At 41.4% G+C, this 26,095-nt stretch overlaps 1 protein-coding gene across 1 annotated transcript in view; it reads left to right on the top strand.

Annotated features, from left to right (window-relative positions):
• The window catches only part of MOGS (mannosyl-oligosaccharide glucosidase), a 179,827-nt gene that overhangs the window by 84,302 nt on the left and 69,430 nt on the right, over window positions 1-26,095 (top strand). Inside the window, exons 2-3 of the mRNA XM_053704404.1 lie at window positions 9,797-10,126; window positions 10,572-10,789. Of these exons, the coding sequence (XP_053560379.1) occupies window positions 9,805-10,126; window positions 10,572-10,789 (540 nt within the window). The 5' untranslated portion in view covers window positions 9,797-9,804. The remainder of the gene's footprint in view (window positions 1-9,796; window positions 10,127-10,571; window positions 10,790-26,095) is intronic.

The following is a 26,095-nucleotide window of genomic DNA, read 5'->3' as shown; positions in this document are numbered from 1 at the left end:
AGGTATGTTATGTAGTGTGTTATACTGTGTGTGTGTGACCTTATGTCAGGTGTGATTAGGTATGTTATATAGTGTGTTATACTGTGTGTGTGACCTTATGTCAGGTGTGATTAGGTATGTTATGTAGTGTGTTATACTGTGTGTGTGACCTTATGTCAGGTGTGATTAGGTATGTTACGTAGTGTGTTATACTGTGTGTGTGACCTTATGTCAGGTGTGATTAGGTATGTTATATAGTGTGTTATACTGTGTGTGTGACCTTATGTCAGGTGTGATTAGGTATGTTACGTAGTGTGTTATACTGTGTGTGTGACCTTATGTCAGGTGTGATTAGGTATGTTATGTAGTGTGTTATACTGTGTGTGTGTGTGACCTTATGTCAGGTGTGATTAGGTATGTTACGTAGTGTGTTATACTGTGTGTGTGACCTTATGTCAGGTATGATTAGGTATGTTATGTAGTGTGTTATACTGTGTGTTTGTTACCTTATGTCAGGTGTGATTAGGTATGTTATGTAGTGCGTTATACTGTGTGTGTGTGACCTTATGTCAGGTATGATTAGGTATGTTATGTAGTGCGTTATACTTTGTGTGTGTGACCTTATGTCAGGTATGATTAGGTATGTTACGTAGTGTGTTATACTGTGTGTGTGACCTTATGTCAGGTGTGATTAGGTATGTTATATAGTGTGTTATACTGTGTGTGTGACCTTATGTCAGGTGTGATTAGGTATGTTATATAGTGTGTTATACTGTGTGTGTGACCTTATGTCAGGTGTGATTAGGTATGTTACGTAGTGTGTTATACTGTGTGTGTGACCTTATGTCAGGTATGATTAGGTATGTTACGTAGTGTGTTATACTGTATGTGTGTGTGACCTTATGTCAGGTGTGATTAGGTATGTTATGTAGTGTGTTATACTGTGTGTGTGTGACCTTATGTCAGGTGTGATTAGGTATGTTATGTAGTGTGTTATACTGTGTGTGTGTGTGACCTTATGTCAGGTGTGATTAGGTATGTTATGTAGTGTGTTATACTGTGTGTGTGTGTGACCTTATGTCAGGTGTGATTAGGTATGTTATGTAGTGTGTTATACTGTATGTGTGTGTGACCTTATGTCAGGTGTGATTAGGTATGTTATGTAGTGTGTTATACTGTGTGTGTGCGACCTTATGTCAGGTGTGATTAGGTATGTTACGTAGTGTGTTATACTGTGTGTGTGACCTTATGTCTGGTGTGATTAGGTATGTTACGTAGTGTGTTATACTGTGTGTGTGTGACCTTATGTCAGGTATGATTAGGTATGTTATGTAGTGCGTTATACTGTGTGTGTGTGACCTTATGTCAGGTGTGATTAGGTATGTTATGTAGTGCGTTATACTGTGTGTGTGTGACCTTATGTCAGGTGTGATTAGGTATGTTATGTAGTGTGTTATACTGTGTGTGTGTGACCTTATGTCAGGTGTGATTAGGTATGTTATGTAGTGTGTTATACTGTGTGTGTGACCTTATGTCAGGTGTGATTAGGTATGTTACGTAGTGTGTTATACTGTGTATGTGTGTGACCTTATGTCAGGTGTGATTAGGTATGTTATGTAGTGTGTTATACTGTATGTGTGTGTGACCTTATGTCAGGTGTGATTAGGTATGTTATGTAGTGTGTTATACTGTATGTGTGTGTGACCTTATGTCAGGTGTGATTAGGTATGTTATGTAGTGTGTTATACTGTGTGTGTGACCTTATGTCAGGTATGATTAGGTATGTTATGTAGTGCGTTATACTGTGTGTGTGTGACCTTATGTCAGGTGTGATTAGGTATGTTATGTAGTGTGTTATACTGTGTGTGTGACCTTATGTCAGGTATGATTAGGTATGTTATGTAGTGCGTTATACTGTGTGTGTGTGACCTTATGTCAGGTGTGATTAGGTATGTTATGTAGTGCGTTATACTGTGTGTGTGTGTGACCTTATGTCAGGTGTGATTAGGTATGTTATGTAGTGTGTTATACTGTATGTGTGTGTGACCTTATGTCAGGTGTGATTATGTATGTTATGTAGTGTGTTATACTGTGTGTGTGACCTTATGTCAGGTATGATTAGGTATGTTATGTAGTGCGTTATACTGTGTGTGTGTGACCTTATGTCAGGTGTGATTAGGTATGTTATGTAGTGTGTTATACTGTGTGTGTGTGTGACCTTATGTCAGGTATGATTAGGTATGTTATGTAGTGCGTTATACTGTGTGTGTGTGACCTTATGTCAGGTATGATTAGGTATGTTATGTAGTGCGTTATACTGTGTGTGTGTGACCTTATGTCAGGTGTGATTAGGTATGTTATGTAGTGTGTTATACTGTGTGTGTGTGACCTTATGTCAGGTATGATTAGGTATGTTATGTAGTGCGTTATACTGTGTGTGTGTGACCTTATGTCAGGTATGATTAGGTATGTTATGTAGTGCGTTATACTGTGTGTGTGTGACCTTATGTCAGGTGTGATTAGGTATGTTATGTAGTGTGTTATACTGTGAGTGTGACCTTATGTCAGGTATGATTAGGTATGTTATGTAGTGCGTTATACTGTGTGTGACCTTATGTCAGGTATGATTAGGTATGTTATGTAGTGTGTTATACTGTGTGTGTGACCTTATGTCAGGTGTGATTAGGTATGTTATGTAGTGTGTTATACTGTGTGTGTGACCTTATGTCAGGTGTGATTAGGTATGTTATGTAGTGTGTTATACTGTGTGTGTGTGTGTGACCTTATGTCAGGTATGATTAGGTATGTTATGTAGTGTGTTATACTGTGTGTGTGTGTGACCTTATGTCAGGTGTGATTAGGTATGTTATGTAGTGCGTTATACTGTGTGTGTGACCTTATGTCAGGTGTGATTAGGTATGTTATATAGTGTGTTATACTGTGTGTGACCTTATGTCAGGTGTGATTAGGTATGTTACGTAGTGTGTTATACTGTGTGTGACCTTATGTCAGGTGTGATTAGGTATGTTATATAGTGTGTTATACTGTGTGTGTGTGACCTTATGTCAGGTATGATTAGGTATGTTATGTAGTGTGTTATACTGTGTGTGTGTGTGACCTTATGTCAGGTGTGATTAGGTATGTTATGTAGTGCGTTATACTGTGTGTGTGACCTTATGTCAGGTGTGATTAGGTATGTTATATAGTGTGTTATACTGTGTGTGACCTTATGTCAGGTGTGATTAGGTATGTTACGTAGTGTGTTATACTGTGTGTGACCTTATGTCAGGTGTGATTAGGTATGTTATATAGTGTGTTATACTGTGTGTGTGTGACCTTATCTCAGGTGTGATTAGGTATGTTATATAGTGTGTTATACTGTGTGTGACCTTATGTCAGGTGTGATTAGGTATGTTATGTAGTGTGTTATACTGTGTATGTGACCTTATGTCAGGTGTGATTAGGTATGTTATGTAGTGCGTTATACTGTGTGTGTGTGACCTTATGTCAGGTGTGATTAGGTATGTTATGTAGTGTGTTATACTGTGTGTGACCTTATGTCAGGTGTGATTAGGTATGTTATGTAGTGTGTTATACTGTGTGTGACCTTATGTCAGGTATGATTAGGTATGTTACGTAGTGTGTTATACTGTGTGTGACCTTATGTCAGGTGTGATTAGGTATGTTATATAGTGTGTTATACTGTGTATGACCTTATGTCAGGTGTGATTAGGTATGTTATGTAGTGTGTTATACTGTGTGTGACCTTATGTCAGGTGTGATTAGGTATGTTATGTAGTGCGTTATACTGTGTGTGTGTGACCTTATGTCAGGTGTGATTAGGTATGTTATGTAGTGTGTTATACTGTGTGTGACCTTATGTCAGGTGTGATTAGGTATGTTATGTAGTGTGTTATACTGTGTGTGTGTGACCTTATGTCAGGTGTGATTAGGTATGTTATGTAGTGCGTTATACTGTGTGTGTGACCTTATGTCAGGTGTGATTAGGTATGTTATATAGTGTGTTATACTGTGTGTGACCTTATGTCAGGTGTGATTAGGTATGTTATGTAGTGTGTTATACTGTGTGTGTGACCTTATGTCAGGTGTGATTAGGTATGTTACTTAGTGTGTTATACTGTGTGTGTGTGACCTTTTGTCAGGTGTGATTAGGTATGTTATGTAGTGTGTTATACTGTGTGTGACCTTATGTCAGGTGTTATTAAGTATGTTACGTAGTGTGTTATACTGTGTGTGACCTTATGTCAGGTGTGATTAGGTATGTTATGTAGTGTGTTATACTGTGTGTGACCTTATGTCAGGTGTGATTAGGTATGTTACGTAGTGTGTTATACTGTATGTGTGTGTGACCTTATGTCAGGTGTGATTAGGTATGTTATGTAGTGTTATACTGTGTGTGACCTTATGTCAGGTGTGATTAGGTATGTTATGTAGTGTGTTATACTGTGTGTGACCTTATGTCAGGTGTGATTAGGTATGTTATGTAGTGTGTTATACTGTGTGTGTGACCTTATGTCAGGTGTGATTAGGTATGTTATGTAGTGTGTTATACTGTGTGTGTGTGACCTTATGTCAGGTGTGATTAGGTATGTTATGTAGTGTGTTATACTGTGTGTGTGTGACCTTATGTCAGGTATGATTAGGTATGTTATGTAGTGTGTTATACTGTGTGTGTGACCTTATGTCAGGTATGATTAGGTATGTTATGTAGTGTGTTATACTGTGTGTGTGACCTTATGTCAGGTATGATTAGGTATGTTATGTAGTGTGTTATACTGTGTGTGTGACCTTATGTCAGGTGTGATTAGGTATGTTATGTAGTGTGTTATACTGTGTGTGTGACCTTATGTCAGGTATGATTAGGTATGTTATGTAGTGTGTTATACTGTGTGTGTGACCTTATGTCAGGTGTGATTAGGTATGTTATGTAGTGCGTTATACTGTGTGTGTGACCTTATGTCAGGTGTGATTAGGTATGTTATGTAGTGTGTTATACTGTGTGTGTGTGTGTGACCTTATGTCAGGTGTGATTAGGTATGTTATGTAGTGTGTTATACTGTGTGTGTGTGACCTTTTGTCATGTGTGATTAGGTATGTTATGTAGTGTGTTATACTGAGTGTGACCTTATGTCAGGTATGATTAGGTATGTTATGTAGTGTGTTATACTGTGTGTGTGTGACCTTATGTCAGGTGTGATTAGGTATGTTACGTAGTGTGTTATACTGTGTGTGTGACCTTATGTCAGGTGTGATTAGGTATGTTATGTAGTGTGTTATACTGTGTGTGACCTTATGTCAGGTGTGATTAGGTATGTTATGTAGTGTGTTATACTGTGTGTGTGTGTGACCTTATGTCAGGTGTGATTAGGTATGTTATGTAGTGTGTTATACTGTGTGTGTGTGACCTTATGTCAGGTGTGATTAGGTATGTTATATAGTGTGTTATACTGTGTGTTTGACCTTATGTCAGGTGTGATTAGGTATGTTATGTAGTGTGTTATACTGTGTGTGTGACCTTATGTCAGGTGTGATTAGGTATGTTATGTAGTGCGTTATACTTTGTGTGACCTTATGTCAGGTGTGATTAGGTATGTTATGTAGTGTGTTATACTGTGTGTGTGTGTGACCTTATGTCAGGTGTGATTAGGTATGTTATGTAGTGTGTTATACTTTGTGTGTGACCTTATGTCAGGTGTGATTAGGTATGTTATGTAGTGTGTTATACTGTGTGTGTGACCTTATGTCAGGTATGATTAGGTATGTTATGTAGTGTGTTATACTGTATTTGTGTGTGACCTTATGTCAGGTGTGATTAGGTATGTTATGTAGTGTGTTATACTGTGTGTGTGACCTTATGTCAGGTATGATTAGGTATGTTATGTAGTGTGTTATACTGTATTTGTGTGTGACCTTATGTCAGGTGTGATTAGGTATGTTATGTAGTGTGTTATACTGTGTGTATGTGACCTTATGTCAGGTGTGATTAGGTATGTTATGTAGTGTGTTATACTGTGTGTGTGACCTTATGTCAGGTGTGATTAGGTATGTTATGTAGTGTGTTATACTGTGTGTTTGACCTTATGTCAGGTGTGATTAGGTATGTTATGTAGTGTGTTATACTGTGTGTGTGACCTTATGTCAGGTGTGATTAGGTATGTTATGTAGTGTGTTATACTGTGTGTGTGACCTTATGTCAGGTATGATTAGGTATGTTATGTAGTGTGTTATACTGTATTTGTGTGTGACCTTATGTCAGGTGTGATTAGGTATGTTATGTAGTGCGTTATACTGTGTGTGTGACCTTTTGTCAGGTGTGATTAGGTATGTTATGTAGTGTGTTATACTGTATGTGTGTGTGACCTTATGTCAGGTGTGATTAGGTATGTTATATAGTGTGTTATACTGTGTGTGTGTGACCTTTTGTCAGGTGTGATTAGGTATGTTATGTAGTGTGTTATACTGTGTGTGTGTGACCTTATGTCAGGTGTGATTAGGTATGTTACGTAGTGTGTTATACTGTGTGTGTGACCTTATGTCAGGTGTGATTAGGTATGTTATGTAGTGTGTTATACTGTGTGTGACCTTATGTCAGGTGTGATTAGGTATGTTATGTAGTGTGTTATACTGTGTGTGTGTGACCTTATGTCAGGTGTGATTAGGTATGTTATATAGTGTGTTATACTGTGTGTTTGACCTTATGTCAGGTGTGATTAGGTATGTTATGTAGTGTGTTATACTGTGTGTGTGACCTTATGTCAGGTGTGATTAGGTATGTTATGTAGTGCGTTATACTTTGTGTGACCTTAAGTCAGGTGTGATTAGGTATGTTATGTAGTGTGTTATACTGTGTGTGTGTGTGACCTTATGTCAGGTGTGATTAGGTATGTTATGTAGTGTGTTATACTGTGTGTGTGACCTTATGTCAGGTGTGATTAGGTATGTTATGTAGTGTGTTATACTGTGTGTGTGACCTTATGTCAGGTATGATTAGGTATGTTATGTAGTGTGTTATACTGTATTTGTGTGTGACCTTATGTCAGGTGTGATTAGGTATGTTATGTAGTGCGTTATACTGTGTGTGTGACCTTTTGTCAGGTGTGATTAGGTATGTTATGTAGTGTGTTATACTGTATGTGTGTGTGACCTTATGTCAGGTGTGATTAGGTATGTTATATAGTGTGTTATACTGTGTGTGTGTGACCTTTTGTCAGGTGTGATTAGGTATGTTATGTAGTGTGTTATACTGTATGTGTGTGTGACCTTATGTCAGGTGTGATTAGGTATGTTATATAGTGTGTTATACTGTGTGTGTGACCTTATGTCAGGTGTGATTAGGTATGTTATATAGTGTGTTATACTGTGTGTGACCTTATGTCAGGTGTGATTAGGTATGTTACGTAGTGTTATACTGTGTGTGTGTGACCTTATGTCAGGTGTGATTAGGTATGTTATGTAGTGCGTTATACTGTGTGTGTGACCTTATGTCAGGTATGATTAGGTATGTTATGTAGTGTGTTATACTGTGTGTGTGTGTGACCTTTTGTCAGGTGTGATTAGGTATGTTATGTAGTGTGTTATACTGTGTGTGTGACCTTATGTCAGGTGTGATTAGGTATGTTATGTAGTGTGTTATACTGTGTGTGTGTGTGACCTTTTGTCAGGTGTGATTAGGTATGTTATGTAGTGTGTTATACTGTGTGTGTGTGTGACCTTTTGTCAGGTGTGATTAGGTATGTTATGTAGTGTGTTATACTGTGTGTGTGTGACCTTATGTCAGGTGTGATTAGGTATGTTATGTAGTGTGTTATACTGTGTGTGTGACCTTATGTCAGGTGTGATTAGGTATGTTATGTAGTGTGTTATACTGTGTGTGTGACCTTATGTCAGGTGTGATTAGGTGTGTTATGTAGTGTGTTATACTGTATGTGTGTGTGACCTTTTGTCAGGTGTGATTAGGTATGTTATGTAGTGTGTTATACTGTGTGTGTGTGTGACCTTATGTCAGGTGTGATTAGGTATGTTATGTAGTGTGTTATACTGTGTGTGTGTGTGACCTTATGTCAGGTGTGATTAGGTATGTTATGTAGTGTGTTATACTGTATTTGTGTGTGACCTTATGTCAGGTGTGATTAGGTATGTTACGTAGTGTGTTATACTGTGTGTGTGACCTTATGTCAGGTGTGATTAGGTATGTTATGTAGTGTGTTATACTGTGTGTATGTGACCTTATGTCAGGTGTGATTAGGTATGTTATGTAGTGTGTTATACTGTGTGTGTGTGTGACCTTATGTCAGGTGTGATTAGGTATGTTATGTAGTGTGTTATACTGTGTGTGTGTGTGACCTTATGTCAGGTATGATTAGGTATGTTATGTAGTGTGTTATACTGTGTGTGTGTGTGACCGTATGTCAGGTGTGATTAGGTATGTTATGTAGTGTGTTATACTGTGTGTATGTGACCTTATGTCAGGTGTGATTAGGTATGTTATGTAGTGTGTTATACTGTGTGTGTGACCTTATGTCAGGTATGATTAGGTATGTTATGTAGTGTGTTATACTGTGTGTGTGTGTGACCTTATGTCAGGTGTGATTAGGTATGTTATGTAGTGTGTTATACTGTGTGTGTGTGTGACCTTATGTCAGGTGTGATTAGGTATGTTATGTAGTGTGTTATACTGTGTGTGTGTGTGACCTTATGTCAGGTGTGATTAGGTATGTTATGTAGTGCGTTATACTGTGTGTGTGTGTGACCTTATGTCAGGTATGATTAGGTATGTTATGTAGTGTGTTATACTGTATGTGTGTGTGACCTTATGTCAGGTGTGATTAGGTATGTTATGTAGTGTGTTATACTGTGTGTGTGTGTGACCTTTTGTCAGGTGTGATTAGGTATGTTATGTAGTGTGTTATACTGTGTGTGTGTGTGACCTTATGTCAGGTGTGATTAGGTATGTTATGTAGTGTGTTATACTGTGTGTATGTTACCTTATGTCAGGTGTGATTAGGTATGTTATGTAGTGTGTTATACTGTGTGTGTGTGTGTGACCTTTTGTCAGGTGTGATTAGGTATGTTATGTAGTGTGTTATACTGTGTGTGTGTGTGACCTTATGTCAGGTGTGATTAGGTATGTTATGTAGTGTGTTATACTGTGTGTGTGTGTGACCTTATGTCAGGTGTGATTAGGTATGTTATGTAGTGTGTTATACTGTGTGTGTGACCTTATGTCAGGTGTGATTAGGTATGTTATGTAGTGTGTTATACTGTGTGTGACCTTATGTCAGGTGTGATTAGGTATGTTATGTAGTGTGTTATACTGTGTGTGACCTTATGTCAGGTGTGATTAGGTATGTTATGTAGTGTGTTATACTGTGTGTGACCTTATGTCAGGTGTGATTAGGTATGTTATGTAGTGCGTTATACTGTGTGTGACCTTATGTCAGGTGTGATTAGGTATGTTATGTAGTGTGTTATACTGTGTATGTGACCTTATGTCAGGTGTGATTAGGTATGTTATGTAGTGTGTTATACTGTGTATGTGACCTTATGTCAGGTGTGATTAGGTATGTTATATAGTGTGTTATACTGTGTGTGACCTTATGTCAGGTGTGATTAGGTATGTTACGTAGTGTTATACTGTGTGTGTGTGACCTTATGTCAGGTGTGATTAGGTATGTTATGTAGTGCGTTATACTGTGCGACCTTTTGTCAGACGCGGCATTCTGTGCTTTGCACTGTTGCTCTTGTGTTGTTTCTGCACAGCTGCTTTAACACTAAGCCCGCATTCTGTTTCCTGCAGGTTTCAGTATGGTGCGTGAGCGCAAAAGACACCCGGTTACTGATTCTCGCCCAGTGCCACCTTCCAGGAAGACACCTGTCCCGGCTCGTGATGGGAGTCGAGTGCTGCTTGTGGCTCTGCTGTCTCTAGTCATTGGAGTCAGTGCTTTTGGCTACAGTGCGTATGTGAAGTGGAGTCTGTCAACTCGCGTGATTACACTTCACCCGGCACCACCCATCTTTACTCCCAACAGCAGCTCTCAGTCTGTCTCTCCCAGCTTGTTTTGGGGCTCCTACAGGCCTAACGTCTATTTTGGGATGAAAAGTCGTAGCCCTCGCTCTGTGGTTACAGGTACGAAGACAGCATTAGGATGCGGTTCCTTCTCCCCTCTAAGGGCCACATCTCTACCTCTCTCCTCTGCAGTTTTACTGTGTGTGCGTTTGTTCTTTTATCTTTGTCTTACGAGATCTGATTTCTTTTTCTTTAGTGCCAATTGGTAATATCTCCCACAAGCGTGTTACATTATTCTTCTCTTGTCTGTCACATGACTGTGTGTCACACGACTGTATGTCTGCTCCCTCTGATGTCTGTCTGTGCTCTGGTTAAGTCAAGAATACTTAATTACACATATTAGTATGACCTTATTACACGTGCTGCCAATATCTTACAATAAAACAGATCAATAACTATTTATAACATTGGAATAAAGTGAGGTAAATATGTTTATTCTGAAATATCTCTCACTCTCTCCCATATCTCATGTGACTGTCTATGCACTGGTCATTGTCTCTTTCAGGTCTCATGTGGCTGTCTCAGTCGGGTGCCCCCTCTCTGCGCCACATCTGTGAGCAAAGCGACGGTCTTGCGCGCTATGGGTGGCTGATGCACGATGGTGTGAACTTTGGGTCTCAGGAGATCCGAGATCGCGGGTTCACCCTGACAACGGAGTTTGTGAAACGGCCAGGAGGCAGTCATGGTGGAGACTGGAGCTGGAGGGTCACAGGATCACCTGAGGTGATGACTACGTAGTGTTATATACAGACATGGTGCAGTGACATGTGACACGGTATAATTTAAAGTTGTGGAACTAGAGGTGTTCTACAGGACAAAATGCACATGTAGCGCTCTAATGCCCAGACACAGGGCGGTGCTTAACGGGATTGATTAAAATATAACTTTTATTGTCTACGTTAAGATGGGTTTAACAAAATATAACACACAACAACAAATACATTCTATTATTAAAATCAACACTGTGAGATAGAACCTGGTAATTCATTTGTCTGTACTATATATGAATTACTCTTGCCTTTATTGTAAAGTGGTACAGCATATATAAATATCTTAGTCCTTAAATTATCTTTTGCCCGTCACAGACTTTTTCAAAGGCAGCGAGCCGCCCGGTTTGAAAGTATTTATGTGTTCCATTACCCGGAAGCTCCGCCTCCATTTCAAGATTGATTGGTTTTTAGAACTGTCACTCAAAATGAACTCTATGGCTTTAAAGGTGGTGTATACCCCTGACTATTAGATATATTTTGATGGAGTGTTTTTATCACAGGTCTTTTGAATTTGATTACATATTCTGTTAACTTTCCAAATATATTCCCAATACTATTCATCTGTTATGATAATCATTGTAATATTTGTGTTGAAATGATGCGTATTAATACGCATAACTCAGTCCTTTATCAGATATTATGATGTTTTGTGTAATTAATACACTTGGGTTATCTATAATCTTATCTTTCCAGTTTAAGGTAATTTATAGTCCCCCAAGTGCAATACCAATATATTGAGTGGTTTGTGAACTGGTTATCATATTATTCTAAGTACTGCTGTACGCTATTCTTATGATCCCTATACTTGGGTTATCTATAATCTGATCTTTCCAGTTTAAGGTAATTTGTAGTCCCCCAAGTATAATACCAATATATTGAGTGGTTTGTGAACTGGTTATCATATTATTTTAAGTACTGCTGTCCGCTATTCTTGTAATTCATATACTTGGGTTATCTATAATCTGATCCTTCAAGTTTAAGGTAATTTATAGTCCTCCAAGTGCAATACTAATATATTGAGCGGTTTGTGAACTGGTTATCATATTATTTTAAGGACTGCTGTACAATATTCTTATAAATGCTCAATCAAGTAATGGCTTGTTAGTGCTACATGTTAGTATTTTTATATATTATTTATAACTATCATAGTATCTGTCAGTACATTTTAGTAGACATTCGTCCAGTATGAATATAACACTGGATGTATGGTCTTATCTAGTGCTTTATATCAAGGAGGAAAAGAGGGGGAGGGGGGGCTGCTGAATGGGACCAAATAGTGATGACCTCCACGACAGAATTGCTCATTGTGTAAATACCCATTGACTTATCCTTATAATGAGTCAATTGTGTGAAGTGGTTACTTCATATGTTGTGTTCTGTGTTTCTTAGGATTATAGAAACAATATTAATCTTATAAAATGTGAGCCGGAAATTCAGCGTGAAAAGTGCTTGATCTGTGATGTATAGATTGTGTTGTGTTAAAGAACGTAAAAACAACTTATAGTGAACATGGCAACATCTTATAAAATATAAAATCAAAAGTGTGAATTGTGTAAAAAAGTGTGTTTACCAATGGTATTATCCCTATGAACTGTGACTTATTGATAGGATACCTTATTACTTCTTAGATTATCACAGTGAAAAAGTCTGAATTATGTGAGAATGTGTGTTTACCAAAGGTGTTATCCCTGTGAACTGTGACTTAGTGATAAGATCCATATTACTTCTTGAATTATCACAGTTCGTTATTGTATTTCATTATAGAATTATAGTCATTTATTAATTTAATATATTATAAAAATATATAGTAATTATTCTGTTTGTTCAACCCTTTGGGGTGAACTGTGTTGAGCAGATAAATCCATCTGCTTTCAGGAGTGCAGATTCCAAATCTCCTCCTCTAATTCCAAGGCTTACTTTCTCAATGCCCCAGCAGCGTAATTCATCTTTGTTCGAGCAATGATATGTTAAATAATGCATGTGTTTTCTCTTGTAAGGTGTATCCAGTCCACGGGTTCATCCTTTACTTGTGGGATATTCTCCTTCCTAACAGGAAGTGGCAAAGAGAGCACACAGCAGAGCTGTCCATATAGCTCCCCCTCTAGCTCCACCCCCCAGTCATTCTCTTTTCCGGCTCGAACAACTAAGGATTTCAGATTAACAACTTCATTGTTTGTTATCTATTCTGGTAAGAGGAGAGGTCAGAAGGCGACTGCTACCTCTCTTTCCTTCTGGCTGAAAAGCATAATCCGTCTGGCCTATGAGACTGCTGGCCAGCAGCCTCCTGAAAAAAATACTGCTCATTCTACCAGAGCAGTGGCTTCCACATGGGCTTTTAAAAATGAGGCTTCTGTTGAACAGATTTGTAAGGCAGCGACTTGGTCTTCGCTGCATACTTTTCTCCAACATTGGTGTGTCCGGTCCACGGCGTCATCCTTACTTGTGGGATATTCTCTTCCCCAACAGGAAATGGCAAAGAGTCCCAGCAAAGCTGGTCACATGATCCCTCCTAGGCTCCGCCCACCCCAGTCATTCTCTTTGCCGTTGCACAGGCAACATCTCCACGGAGATGGTTAAGAGTTTTTTGGTGTTTAAATGTAGTTTTTATTCTTCTATCAAGTGTTTGTTATTTTAAAATAGTGCTGGTATGTACTATTTACTCTGAAACAGAAAAGGATGAAGATTTCTGTTTGTAAGAGGAAGATGATTTTAGCAGACAGTAACTAAAATCGGTTGCTGTTTCCACATAGGACTGTTGAGATGAAGTAACTTCAGTTGGGGGAAACAGTTAGCAGACTTTTCTGCTTAAGGTATGACTAGCCATATTTCTAACAAGACTGTGTAATGCTGGAAGGCTGTCATTTCCCCTCATGGGGACCGGTAAGCCATTTTCTTATTCAAAAACAAACAGAATATAGGGCTTATTATGGGCTAAAAAACTGGTAGACATTTTCATGGGCTAAATCGATTGCTTTATTTGTGCATATTATTCAAATTTAGGCTAACAATTGACATTTATAATCTTGGGGAACGTTTATAAAACGGCAGGCACTGTATTGGACACCTTTTTCAGTCAGGGGGCCTTTCTAGTCATAGACTGAGCCTCATTTTCGCGCCATTAATGCGCAGTTGTTTTTTGAGAACAGGGCATGCAGATGCATGTGTGTGGATCTAAGAATCTCTGAAAAAGCTTTTAGAAGGCGTCATTTGGTATTGTATTCCCCTCAGGGCTTGGTTGGGTCTTAGCAAAGACTGTATCTGGGACTGTATAGGGGTTAAATTGAAAAACGGGTTAAAGCTCTGAAATTTGGTGTGCAATACTTTTAAGGCTTTAAGACACTGTGGTGAAAATTTGGTAATTTTTGAACAATTCCTTCATACTTTTTCACATATTCAGTAATAAAGTGTTTTCTGTTTGAAATTTAAAGTGACAGTAACGGTTTTATTTTAAAACGTTTTCTCCAACATAGGTGTGTCCGGTCCACGGCGTCATCCTTACTTGTGGGATATTCTCTTCCCCAACAGGAAATGGCAAAGAGCCCAGCAAAGCTGGTCACATGATCCCTCCTAGGCTCCGCCTACCTCAGTCATTCTCTTTGCCGTTGTACAGGCAACATCTCCACGGAGATGGCTTAGGATGATACTTAGAAAAGACTTTCTGAAGGCGTCATTTGGTATCGTATTCCCCTTTGGGCTTGGTTGGGTCTCAGCAAAGCAGATACCAGGGACTGTAAAGGGGTTAAAGTTCAAAACGGCTCCGGTTCCGTTATTTTAAGGGTTAAAGCTTCCAAATTTGGTGTGCAATACTTTTAAGGCTTTAAGACACTGTGGTGAAAATTTGGTGAATTTTGAACAATTCCTTCATGTTTTTTCGCAATTGCAGTAATAAAGTGTGTTCAGTTTAAAATTTAAAGTGACAGTAACGGTTTTATTTTAAAACGTTTTTTGTACTTTGTTATCAAGTTTATGCCTGTTTAACATGTCTGAACTACCAGATAGACTGTGTTCTGAATGTGGGGAAGCCAGAATTCCCATTCATTTAAATAAATGTGATTTATGTGACAATGACAATGATGCCCAAGATGATTCCTCAAGTGAGGGGAGTAAGCATGGTACTACATCATTCCCTCCTTCGTCTACACGAGTCTTGCCCACTCAGGAGGCCCCTAGTACATCTAGCGCGCCAATACTCCTTACTATGCAACAATTAACGGCTGTAATGGATAATTCTGTCAAAAACATTTTAGCCAAAATGAACACTTATCAGCGTAAGCGCGACTGTTCTGTTTTAGATACTGAAGAGCATGACGACGCTGATAATAATGTTTCTGAAGGGCCCCTAACCCAGTCTGATGGGGCCAGGGAGGTTTTGTCTGAGGGAGAAATTACTGATTCAGGGAACATTTCTCAACATGCTGAACCTGATGTGATTACATTTAAATTTAAGTTGGAACATCTCCGCATTCTGCTTAAGGAGGTATTATCCACTGTGGATGATTGTGACAAGTTGGTCATCCCAGAGAAACTATGTAAAATGGACAAGTTCCTAGAGGTGCCGGGGCTCCCAGAAGCTTTTCCTATACCCAAGCGGGTGGCGGACATTGTTAATAAAGAATGGGAAAGGCCCGGTATTCCTTTCGTCCCTCCCCCCATATTTAAAAAATTGTTTCCTATGGTCGACCCCAGAAAGGACTTATGGCAGACAGTCCCCAAGGTCGAGGGAGCGGTTTCCACTTTAAACAAACGCACCACTATACCCATAGAGGATAGTTGTGCTTTCAAAGATCCTATGGATAAAAAATTAGAAGGTTTGCTTAAAAAGATGTTTGTTCAGCAGGGTTACCTTCTACAACCAATTTCATGCGTTGTCCCTGTCGCTACAGCCGCATGTTTCTGGTTCGATGAGCTGATAAAGGCGGTCGATAGTGATTCTCCTCCTTATGAGGAGATTATGGACAGAATCAATGCTCTCAAATTGGCTAATTCTTTTACCCTAGACGCCACTTTGCAATTGGCTAGGTTAGCGGCTAAGAATTCTGGGTTTGCTATTGTGGCGCGCAGAGCGCTTTGGTTGAAATCTTGGTCGGCTGATGCGTCTTCCAAGAACAAGCTACTTAACATTCCTTTCAAGGGGACAACGCTGTTTGGCCCTGACTTGAAAGAGATTATCTCTGATATCACTGGGGGTAAGGGCCACGCCCTTCCTCAGGATCGGCCTTTCAAGGCAAAAAATAAACCTAATTTTCGTCCCTTTCGTAGAAACGGACCAGCCCAAAGTGCTACGTCCTCTAAGCAAGAGGGTAATACTTCTCAAGCCAAGCCAGCTTGGAGACCAATGCAAGGCTGGAACAAGGGAAAGCAGGCCAAGAAACCTGCCACTGCTACCAAGACAGCATGAAATGTTGGCCCCCGATCCGGGACCGGATCTGGTGGGGGGCAGACTCTCTCTCTTCGCTCAGGCTTGGGCAAGAGATGTTCTGGATCCTTGGGCGCTAGAAATAGTCTCCCAAGGTTATCTTCTGGAATTCAAGGGGCTTCCCCCAAGGGGGAGGTTCCACAGGTCTCAGTTGTCTTCAGACCACATAAAAAGACAGGCATTCTTACATTGTGTAGAAGACCTGTTAAAAATGGGAGTGATTCATCCTGTTCCATTAAGAGAACAAGGGATGGGGTTCTACTCCAATCTGTTCATAGTTCCCAAAAAAGAGGGAACGTTCAGACCAATCTTAGATCTCAAGATCTTAAACAAGTTTCTCAAGGTTCCATCGTTCAAGATGGAAACCATTCGAACTATTCTTCCTTCCATCCAGGAAGGTCAATTCATGACCACGGTGGATTTAAAGGATGCGTATCTACATATTCCTATCCACAAGGAACATCATCGGTTCCTAAGGTTCGCATTCCTGGACAAGCATTACCAGTTCGTGGCGCTTCCTTTCGGATTAGCCACTGCTCCAAGGATTTTCACAAAGGTACTAGGGTCCCTTCTAGCTGTGCTAAGACCAAGGGGCATTGCTGTAGTACCTTATTTGGACGACATTCTGATTCAAGCGTCGTCCCTTCCTCAAGCAAAGGCTCACACGGACATAGTCCTGGCCTTTCTCAGATCTCACGGATGGAAAGTGAACGTGGAAAAGAGTTCTCTATCTCCGTCAACAAGGGTTCCCTTCTTGGGAACAATAATAGACTCCTTAGAAATGAGGATATTTCTGACAGAGGCCAGAAAAACAAAGCTTCTAGACTCTTGTCGGATACTTCATTCCGTTCCTCTTCCTTCCATAGCTCAGTGCATGGAAGTGATCGGGTTGATGGTAGCGGCAATGGACATAGTTCCTTTTGCGCGCATTCATCTAAGACCATTACAACTGTGCATGCTCAGTCAGTGGAATGGGGATTATACAGACTTGTCTCCGAAGATACAAGTAAATCAGAGGACCAGAGACTCACTCCGTTGGTGGCTGTCCCTGGACAACCTGTCACAAGGGATGACATTCCGCAGACCAGAGTGGGTCATTGTCACGACCGACGCCAGTCTGATGGGCTGGGGCGCGGTCTGGGGATCCCTGAAAGCTCAGGGTCTTTGGTCTCGGGAAGAATCTCTTCTACCGATAAATATTCTGGAACTGAGAGCGATATTCAATGCTCTCAAGGCTTGGCCTCAGCTAGCGAGGGCCAAGTTCATACGGTTTCAATCAGACAACATGACAACTGTTGCGTACATCAACCATCAGGGGGGAACAAGGAGTTCCCTAGCGATGGAAGAAGTGACCAAAATCATTCTATGGGCGGAGTCTCACTCCTGCCACCTGTCCGCTATCCACATCCCAGGAGTGGAAAATTGGGAAGCGGATTTTCTGAGTCGTCAGACATTGCATCCGGGGGAGTGGGAACTCCATCCGGAAATCTTTGCCCAAGTCACTCAGCTGTGGGGCATTCCAGACATGGATCTGATGGCCTCTCGTCAGAACTTCAAAGTTCCTTGCTACGGGTCCAGATCCAGGGATCCCAAGGCGGCTCTAGTGGATGCACTAGTAGCACCTTGGACCTTCAAACTAGCTTATGTGTTCCCGCCGTTTCCTCTCATCCCCAGGCTGGTAGCCAGGATCAATCAGGAGAGGGCGTCGGTGATCTTGATAGCTCCTGCGTGGCCACGCAGGACTTGGTATGCAGATCTGGTGAATATGTCATCGGCTCCACCTTGGAAGCTACCTTTGAGACGAGACCTTCTTGTTCAGGGTCCGTTCGAACATCCGAACCTGGTTTCACTCCAGCTGACTGCTTGGAGATTGAACGCTTGATCTTATCGAAGCGAGGGTTCTCAGATTCTGTTATCAATACTCTTGTTCAGGCCAGAAAGCCTGTAACTAGAAAGATTTACCACAAAATTTGGAAAAAATATATCTGTTGGTGTGAATCTAAAGGATTCCCTTGGGACAAGGTTAAGATTCCTAAGATTCTATCCTTCCTTCAAGACGGATTGGAAAAAGGATTATCTGCAAGTTCCCTGAAGGGACAGATTTCTGCCTTGTCTGTGTTACTTCACAAAAAGCTGGCAGCTGTGCCAGATGTTCAAGCATTTGTTCAGGCTCTGGTTAGGATCAAGCCTGTTTACAGACCTTTGACTCCTCCCTGGAGTCTAAATCTAGTTCTTTCAGTTCTTCAAGGGGTTCCGTTTGAACCCTTACATTCCATAGATATTAAGTTACTATCTTGGAAAGTTTTGTTTTTGGTTGCAATTTCTTCTGCTAGAAGAGTTTCAGAGTTATCTGCTCTGCAGTGTTCTCCTCCTTATCTGGTGTTCCATGCAGATAAGGTGGTTTTACGTACTAAACCTGGTTTTCTTCCAAAAGTTGTTTCTAACAAAAACATTAACCAGGAGATTATCGTACCTTCTCTGTGTCCGAAACCAGTTTCAAAGAAGGAACGTTTGTTGCACAATTTGGATGTTGTTCGCGCTCTAAAATTCTATTTAGAAGCTACAAAGGATTTTAGACAAACATCTTCCTTGTTTGTTGTTTATTCCGGTAAAAGGAGAGGTCAAAAAGCAACTTCTACCTCTCTCTCTTTTTGGATTAAAAGCATCATCAGATTGGCTTACGAGACTGCCGGACGGCAGCCTCCCGAAAGAATCACAGCTCATTCCACTAGGGCTGTGGCTTCCACATGGGCCTTCAAGAACGAGGCTTCTGTTGATCAGATATGTAGGGCAGCGACTTGGTCTTCACTGCACACTTTTACCAAATTTTACAAGTTTGATACTTTTGCTTCTTCTGAGGCTATTTTTGGGAGAAAGGTTTTGCAAACCGTGGTGCCTTCCATTTAGGTGACCTGATTTGCTCCCTCCCTTCATCCGTGTCCTAAAGCTTTGGTATTGGTTCCCACAAGTAAGGATGACGCCGTGGACCGGACACACCTATGTTGGAGAAAACTGAATTTATGTTTACCTGATAAATTACTTTCTCCAACGGTGTGTCCGGTCCACGGCCCGCCCTGGTTTTTTTAATCAGGTCTGATAATTTATTTTCTTTAACTACAGTCACCACGGTACCATATGGTTTCTCCTATGCAAATATTCCTCCTTAACGTCGGTCGAATGACTGGGGTAGGCGGAGCCTAGGAGGGATCATGTGACCAGCTTTGCTGGGCTCTTTGCCATTTCCTGTTGGGGAAGAGAATATCCCACAAGTAAGGATGACGCCGTGGACCGGACACACCGTTGGAGAAAGTAATTTATCAGGTAAACATAAATTCTGTTTTTTGTGCATTGTTGACAAGTTTAAGCCTGTTTAACATGTCTATACCTTCAGATAAGCTATGTTCTATATGTATGAAAGCCAATGTGTCTCCCCATTTAAATTTATGTGATAATTGTGCCATAGCGTCCAAACAAAGTAAGGACAGTACTGCCACAAATAATGATATTGCCCAAGATGATTCCTCAAATGAGGGGAGTAAACATGATACTACATCATCTCCTACTGTTTCTACTCCAGTTTTGCCCATGCAGGAGGCCCCTAGTACATCTAGTGCGCCAATACTTATTACCATGCCACAATTAACGGCTGTAATGGATAACTCCATAGCAAATCTTTTATCCAAAATGCCTACTTATCAGAGAAAGCGCGATTGCTCTGTTTTAAACACTGAAGAGCAAGAGGACGCTGATGATAATTGTTCTGTCATACCCTCACACCAATCTGAAGGGGCCATGAGGGAGGTTTTGTCTGAGGGAGAAATTTCAGATTCAGGAAAAATTTCTCATCAAGCTGAACCTGATTTCTCCAACATAGGTGTGTCCGGTCCACGGCGTCATCCTTACTTGTGGGGATATTCTCTTCCCCAACAGGAAATGGCAAAGAGCCCAGCAAAGCTGGTCACATGATCCCTCCTAGGCTCCGCCTACCCCAGTCATTCTCTTTGCCGTTGTACAGGCAACATCTCCACGGAGATGGCTTAGAGTTTTTTAGTGTTTAACTGTAGTTTTTATTATTCAATCAAGAGTTTGTTATTTTGAAATAGTGCTGGTATGTACTATTTACTCAGAAACAGAAAAGAGATGAAGATTTCTGTTTGTATGAGGAAAATGATTTTAGCAACCGTCACTAAAATCCATGGCTGTTCCACACAGGACTGTTGAGAGCAATTAACTTCAGTTGGGGGAACAGTGAGCAGTCTCTTGCTGCTTGAGGTATGACACATTCTAACAAGACGATGTAATGCTGGAAGCTGTCATTTTCCCTATGGGATCCGGTAAGCCATGTTTATTACGATCGTAAATAAGGGCTTCACAAGGGCTTATTAAGACTGTAGACTTTTTCTGGGCTAAATCGATTCATTATTAACACATATTTAGCCTTGAGGAATCATTTTATCTGGGTATTTTGATATAATAATATCGGCAGGCACTGTTTTAGACACCTTATTCTTTAGGGGCTTTCCCTAATCATAGGCAGAGCCTCATTTTCGCGCCGGTGTTGCGCACTTGTTTTTGAGAGGCATGGCATGCAGTCGCATGTGAGAGGAGCTCTGATACTTAGAAAAGACTTTCTGAAGGCGTCATTTGGTATCGTATTCCCCTTTGGGCTTGGTTGGGTCTCAGCAAAGCAGATACCAGGAACTGTAAAGGGGTTAAAGTTCAAAACGGCTCCGGTTCCGTTATTTTAAGGGTTAAAGCTTCCAAATTTGGTGTGCAATACTTTTAAGGCTTTAAGACACTGTGGTGAAAATTTGGTGAATTTTGAACAATTCCTTCATGTTTTTTCGCAATTGCAGTAATAAAGTGTGTTCAGTTTAAAATTTAAAGTGACAGTAACGGTTTTATTTTAAAACGTTTTTTGTACTTTGTTATCAAGTTTATGCCTGTTTAACATGTCTGAACTACCAGATAGACTGTGTTCTGAATGTGGGGAAGCCAGAATTCCTATTCATTTAAATAAATGTGATTTATGTGATAATGACAATGATGCCCAAGATGATTCCTCAAGTGAGGGGAGTAAGCATGGTACTGCATCATTCCCTCCTTCGTCTACACGAGTCTTGCCCACTCAGGAGGCCCCTAGTACATCTAGCGCGCCAATACTCCTTACTATGCAACAATTAACGGCTGTAATGGATAATTCTGTCAAAAACATTTTAGCCAAAATGAACACTTATCAGCGTAAGCGCGGCTGCTCTGTTTTAGATACTGAAGAGCATGACGACGCTGATAATAATATTTCTGAAGGGCCCCTAACCCAGTCTGATGGGGCCAGGGAGGTTTTGTCTGAGGGAGAAATTACTGATTCAGGGAACATTTCTCAACAGGCTGAACCTGATGTGATTGCATTTAAATTTAAGTTGGAACATCTCCGCATTCTGCTTAAGGAGGTATTATCCACTCTGGATGATTGTGACAAGTTGGTCATTCCAGAGAAACTATGTAAAATGGACAAGTTCCTAGAGGTGCCGGGGCTCCCAGAAGCTTTTCCTATACCCAAGCGGGTGACGGACATTGTTAATAAAGAATGGGAAAGGCCCGGTATTCCTTTCGTCCCTCCCCCCATATTTAAAAAATTGTTTCCTATGGTCGACCCCAGAAAGGACTTATGGCAGACAGTCCCCAAGGTCGAGGGAGCGGTTTCCACTTTAAACAAACGCACCACTATACCCATAGAGGATAGTTGTGCTTTCAAAGATCCTATGGATAAAAAATTAGAAGGTTTGCTTAAAAAGATGTTTGTTCAGCAAGGTTACCTTCTACAACCAATTTCATGCATTGTCCCTGTCGCTACAGCCGCATGTTTCTGGTTCGATGATCTGATAAAGGCGGTCGATAGTGATTCTCCTCCTTTTGAGGAGATTATGGACAGAATCAATGCTCTCAAATTGGCTAATTCTTTCACCCTAGACGCCACTTTGCAATTGGCTAGGTTAGCGGCTAAGAATTCTGGGTTTGCTATTGTGGCGCGCAGAGCGCTTTGGTTGAAATCTTGGTCGGCTGATGCGTCTTCCAAGAACAAGCTACTTAACATTCCTTTCAAGGGGAAAACGCTGTTTGGCCCTGACTTGAAAGAGATTATCTCTGATATCACTGGGGGTAAGGGCCACGCCCTTCCTCAGGATCGGCCTTTCAAGGCAAAAAATAAACCTAATTTTCGTCCCTTTCGTAGAAACGGACCAGCCCAAGGTGCTACGTCCTCTAAGCAAGAGGGTAATACTTCTCAAGCCAAGCCAGCTTGGAGACCAATGCAAGGCTGGAACAAGGGAAAGCAGGCCAAGAAACCTGCCACTGCTACCAAGACAGCATGAAATGTTGGCCCCCGATCCGGGACCGGATCTGGTGGGGGGCAGACTCTCTCTCTTCGCTCAGGCTTGGGCAAGAGATGTTCTGGATCCTTGGGCGCTAGAAATAGTCTCCCAAGGTTATCTTCTGGAATTCAAGGGACTTCCCCCAAGGGGGAGGTTCCACAGGTCTCAGTTGTCTTCAGACCACATAAAAAGACAGGCATTCTTACATTGTGTAGAAGACCTGTTAAAAATGGGAGTGATTCATCCTGTTCCATTAAGAGAACAAGGGATGGGGTTCTACTCCAATCTGTTCATAGTTCCCAAAAAAGAGGGAACGTTCAGACCAATCTTAGATCTCAAGATCTTAAACAAGTTTCTCAAGGTTCCATCGTTCAAGATGGAAACCATTCGAACTATTCTTCCTTCCATCCAGGAAGGTCAATTCATGACCACGGTGGATTTAAAGGATGCGTATCTACATATTCCTATCCACAAGGAACACCATCGGTTCCTAAGGTTCGCATTCCTGGACAAACATTACCAGTTCGTGGCGCTTCCTTTCGGATTAGCCACTGCTCCAAGGATTTTCACAAAGGTACTAGGGTCCCTTCTAGCTGTGCTAAGACCAAGGGGCATTGCTGTAGTACCTTACTTGGACGACATTCTGATTCAAGCGTCGTCCCTTCCTCAAGCAAAGGCTCACACGGACATTGTCCTGGCCTTTCTCAGATCTCACGGATGGAAAGTGAACGTGGAAAAGAGTTCTCTATCCCCGTCAACAAGGGTTCCCTTCTTGGGAACAATAATAGACTCCTTAGAAATGAGGATTTTTCTGACAGAGGCCAGAAAAACAAAACTTCTAGACTCTTGTCGGATACTTCATTCCGTTCCTCTTCCTTCCATAGCTCAGTGCATGGAAGTGATCGGGTTGATGGTAGCGGCAATGGACATAGTTCCTTTTGCGCGCATTCATCTAAGACCATTACAACTGTGCATGCTCAGTCAGTGGAATGGGGACTATACAGACTTGTCTCCGAAGATACAAGTAAATCAGAGGACCAGAGACTCACTCCGTTGGTGGCTGTCCCTGGACAACCTGTCACAAGGGATGACATTCCGCAGACCAGAGTGGGTCATTGTCACGACCGACGCCAGTCTGATGGGCTGGGGCGCGGTCTGGGGATCCCTGAAAGCTCAGGGTCTTTGGTCTCGGGAAGAATCTCTTCTACCGATAAATATTCTGGAACTGAGAGCGATATTCAATGCTCTCAAGGCTTGGCCTCAGCTAGCGAGGGCCAAGTTCATACGGTTTCAATCAGACAACATGACAACTGTTGCGTACATCAACCATCAGGGGGGAACAAGGAGTTCCCTAGCGATGGAAGAAGTGACCAAAATCATTCTATGGGCGGAGTCTCACTCCTGCCACCTGTCTGCTATCCACATCCCAGGAGTGGAAAATTGGGAAGCGGATTTTCTGAGTCGTCAGACATTGCATCCGGGGGAGTGGGAACTCCATCCGGAAATCTTTGCCCAAGTCACTCAGCTGTGGGGCATTCCAGACATGGATCTGATGGCCTCTCGTCAGAACTTCAAAGTTCCTTGCTACGGGTCCAGATCCAGGGATCCCAAGGCGGCTCTAGTGGATGCACTAGTAGCACCTTGGACCTTCAAACTAGCTTATGTGTTCCCGCCGTTTCCTCTCATCCCCAGGCTGGTAGCCAGGATCAATCAGGAGAGGGCGTCGGTGATCTTGATAGCTCCTGCGTGGCCACGCAGGACTTGGTATGCAGATCTGGTGAATATGTCATCGGCTCCACCTTGGAAGCTACCTTTGAGACGAGACCTTCTTGTTCAGGGTCCGTTCGAACATCCGAATCTGGTTTCACTCCAGCTGACTGCTTGGAGATTGAACGCTTGATTTTATCGAAGCGAGGGTTCTCAGATTCTGTTATCGATACTCTTGTTCAGGCCAGAAAGCCTGTAACTAGAAAGATTTACCACAGAATTTGGAAAAAATATATCTGTTGGTGTGAATCTAAAGGATTCCCTTGGGACAAGGTTAAGATTCCTAGGATTCTATCCTTCCTTCAAGAAGGATTGGAAAAAGGATTATCTGCAAGTTCCCTGAAGGGACAGATTTCTGCCTTGTCGGTGTTACTTCACAAAAGACTGGCTGCTGTGCCAGATGTTCAAGCTTTTGTTCAGGCTCTGGTTAGAATTAAGCCTGTTTACAAACCTTTGACTCCTCCTTGGAGTCTCAATTTAGTTCTTTCAGTTCTTCAGGGGGTTCCGTTTGAACCCTTGCATTCCGTTGATATTAAGTTATTATCTTGGAAAGTTTTGTTTTTAGTTGCAATTTCTTCTGCCAGAAGAGTTTCAGAATTATCTGCTCTGCAGTGTTCTCCTCCTTATCTGGTGTTCCACGCAGATAAGGTGGTTTTACGTACTAAACCTGGCTTTCTTCCAAAAGTTGTTTCTAACAAAAACATTAACCAGGAGATTATCGTACCTTCTCTGTGTCCGAAACCAGTTTCAAAGAAGGAACGTTTGTTGCACAATTTGGATGTTGTTCGCGCTCTAAAATTCTATTTAGATGCTACAAAGGATTTTAGACAAACATCTTCCTTGTTTGTTGTTTATTCCGGTAAAAGGAGAGGTCAAAAAGCAACTTCTACCTCTCTCTCTTTTTGGATTAAAAGCATCATCAGATTGGCTTACGAGACTGCCGGACGGCAGCCTCCCGAAAGAATCACAGCTCATTCCACTAGGGCTGTGGCTTCCACATGGGCCTTCAAGAACGAGGCTTCTGTTGATCAGATATGTAGGGCAGCGACTTGGTCTTCACTGCACACTTTTACCAAATTTTACAAGTTTGATACTTTTGCTTCTTCTGAGGCTATTTTTGGGAGAAAGGTTTTGCAAGCCGTGGTGCCTTCCATTTAGGTGACCTGATTTGCTCCCTCCCTTCATCCGTGTCCTAAAGCTTTGGTATTGGTTCCCACAAGTTAGGATGACGCCGTGGACCGGACACACCTATGTTGGAGAAAACAGAATTTATGTTTACCTGATAAATTACTTTCTCCAACGGTGTGTCCGGTCCACGGCCCGCCCGGGTTTTTTTAATCAGGTCTGATAATTTATTTTCTTTAACTACAGTCACCACGGTACCATATGGTTTCTCCTATGCAAATATTCCTCCTTAACGTCGGTCGAATGACTGGGGTAGGCGGAGCCTAGGAGGGATCATGTGACCAGCTTTGCTGGGCTCTTTGCCATTTCCTGTTGGGGAAGAGAATATCCCCACAAGTAAGGATGACGCCGTGGACCGGACACACCGTTGGAGAAAGTAATTTATCAGGTAAACATAAATTCTGTTGTTGTGACATTTAAATTTAAATTAGAACATCTCCGCGCACTGCTTAAGGAGGTGTTATCTACTCTGGATGATTGTGACAATTTGGTCATTCCAGAGAAATTATGCAAGATGGAC

The sequence above is a fragment of the Bombina bombina genome, chromosome 2 (assembly GCF_027579735.1).
Source record: "Bombina bombina isolate aBomBom1 chromosome 2, aBomBom1.pri, whole genome shotgun sequence".
Taxonomy (NCBI): domain Eukaryota; kingdom Metazoa; phylum Chordata; class Amphibia; order Anura; family Bombinatoridae; genus Bombina; species Bombina bombina.
The sequence above is the reverse complement of the archived record's forward strand: the minus strand, read 5'-3'. Positions and strand labels throughout refer to the sequence as shown.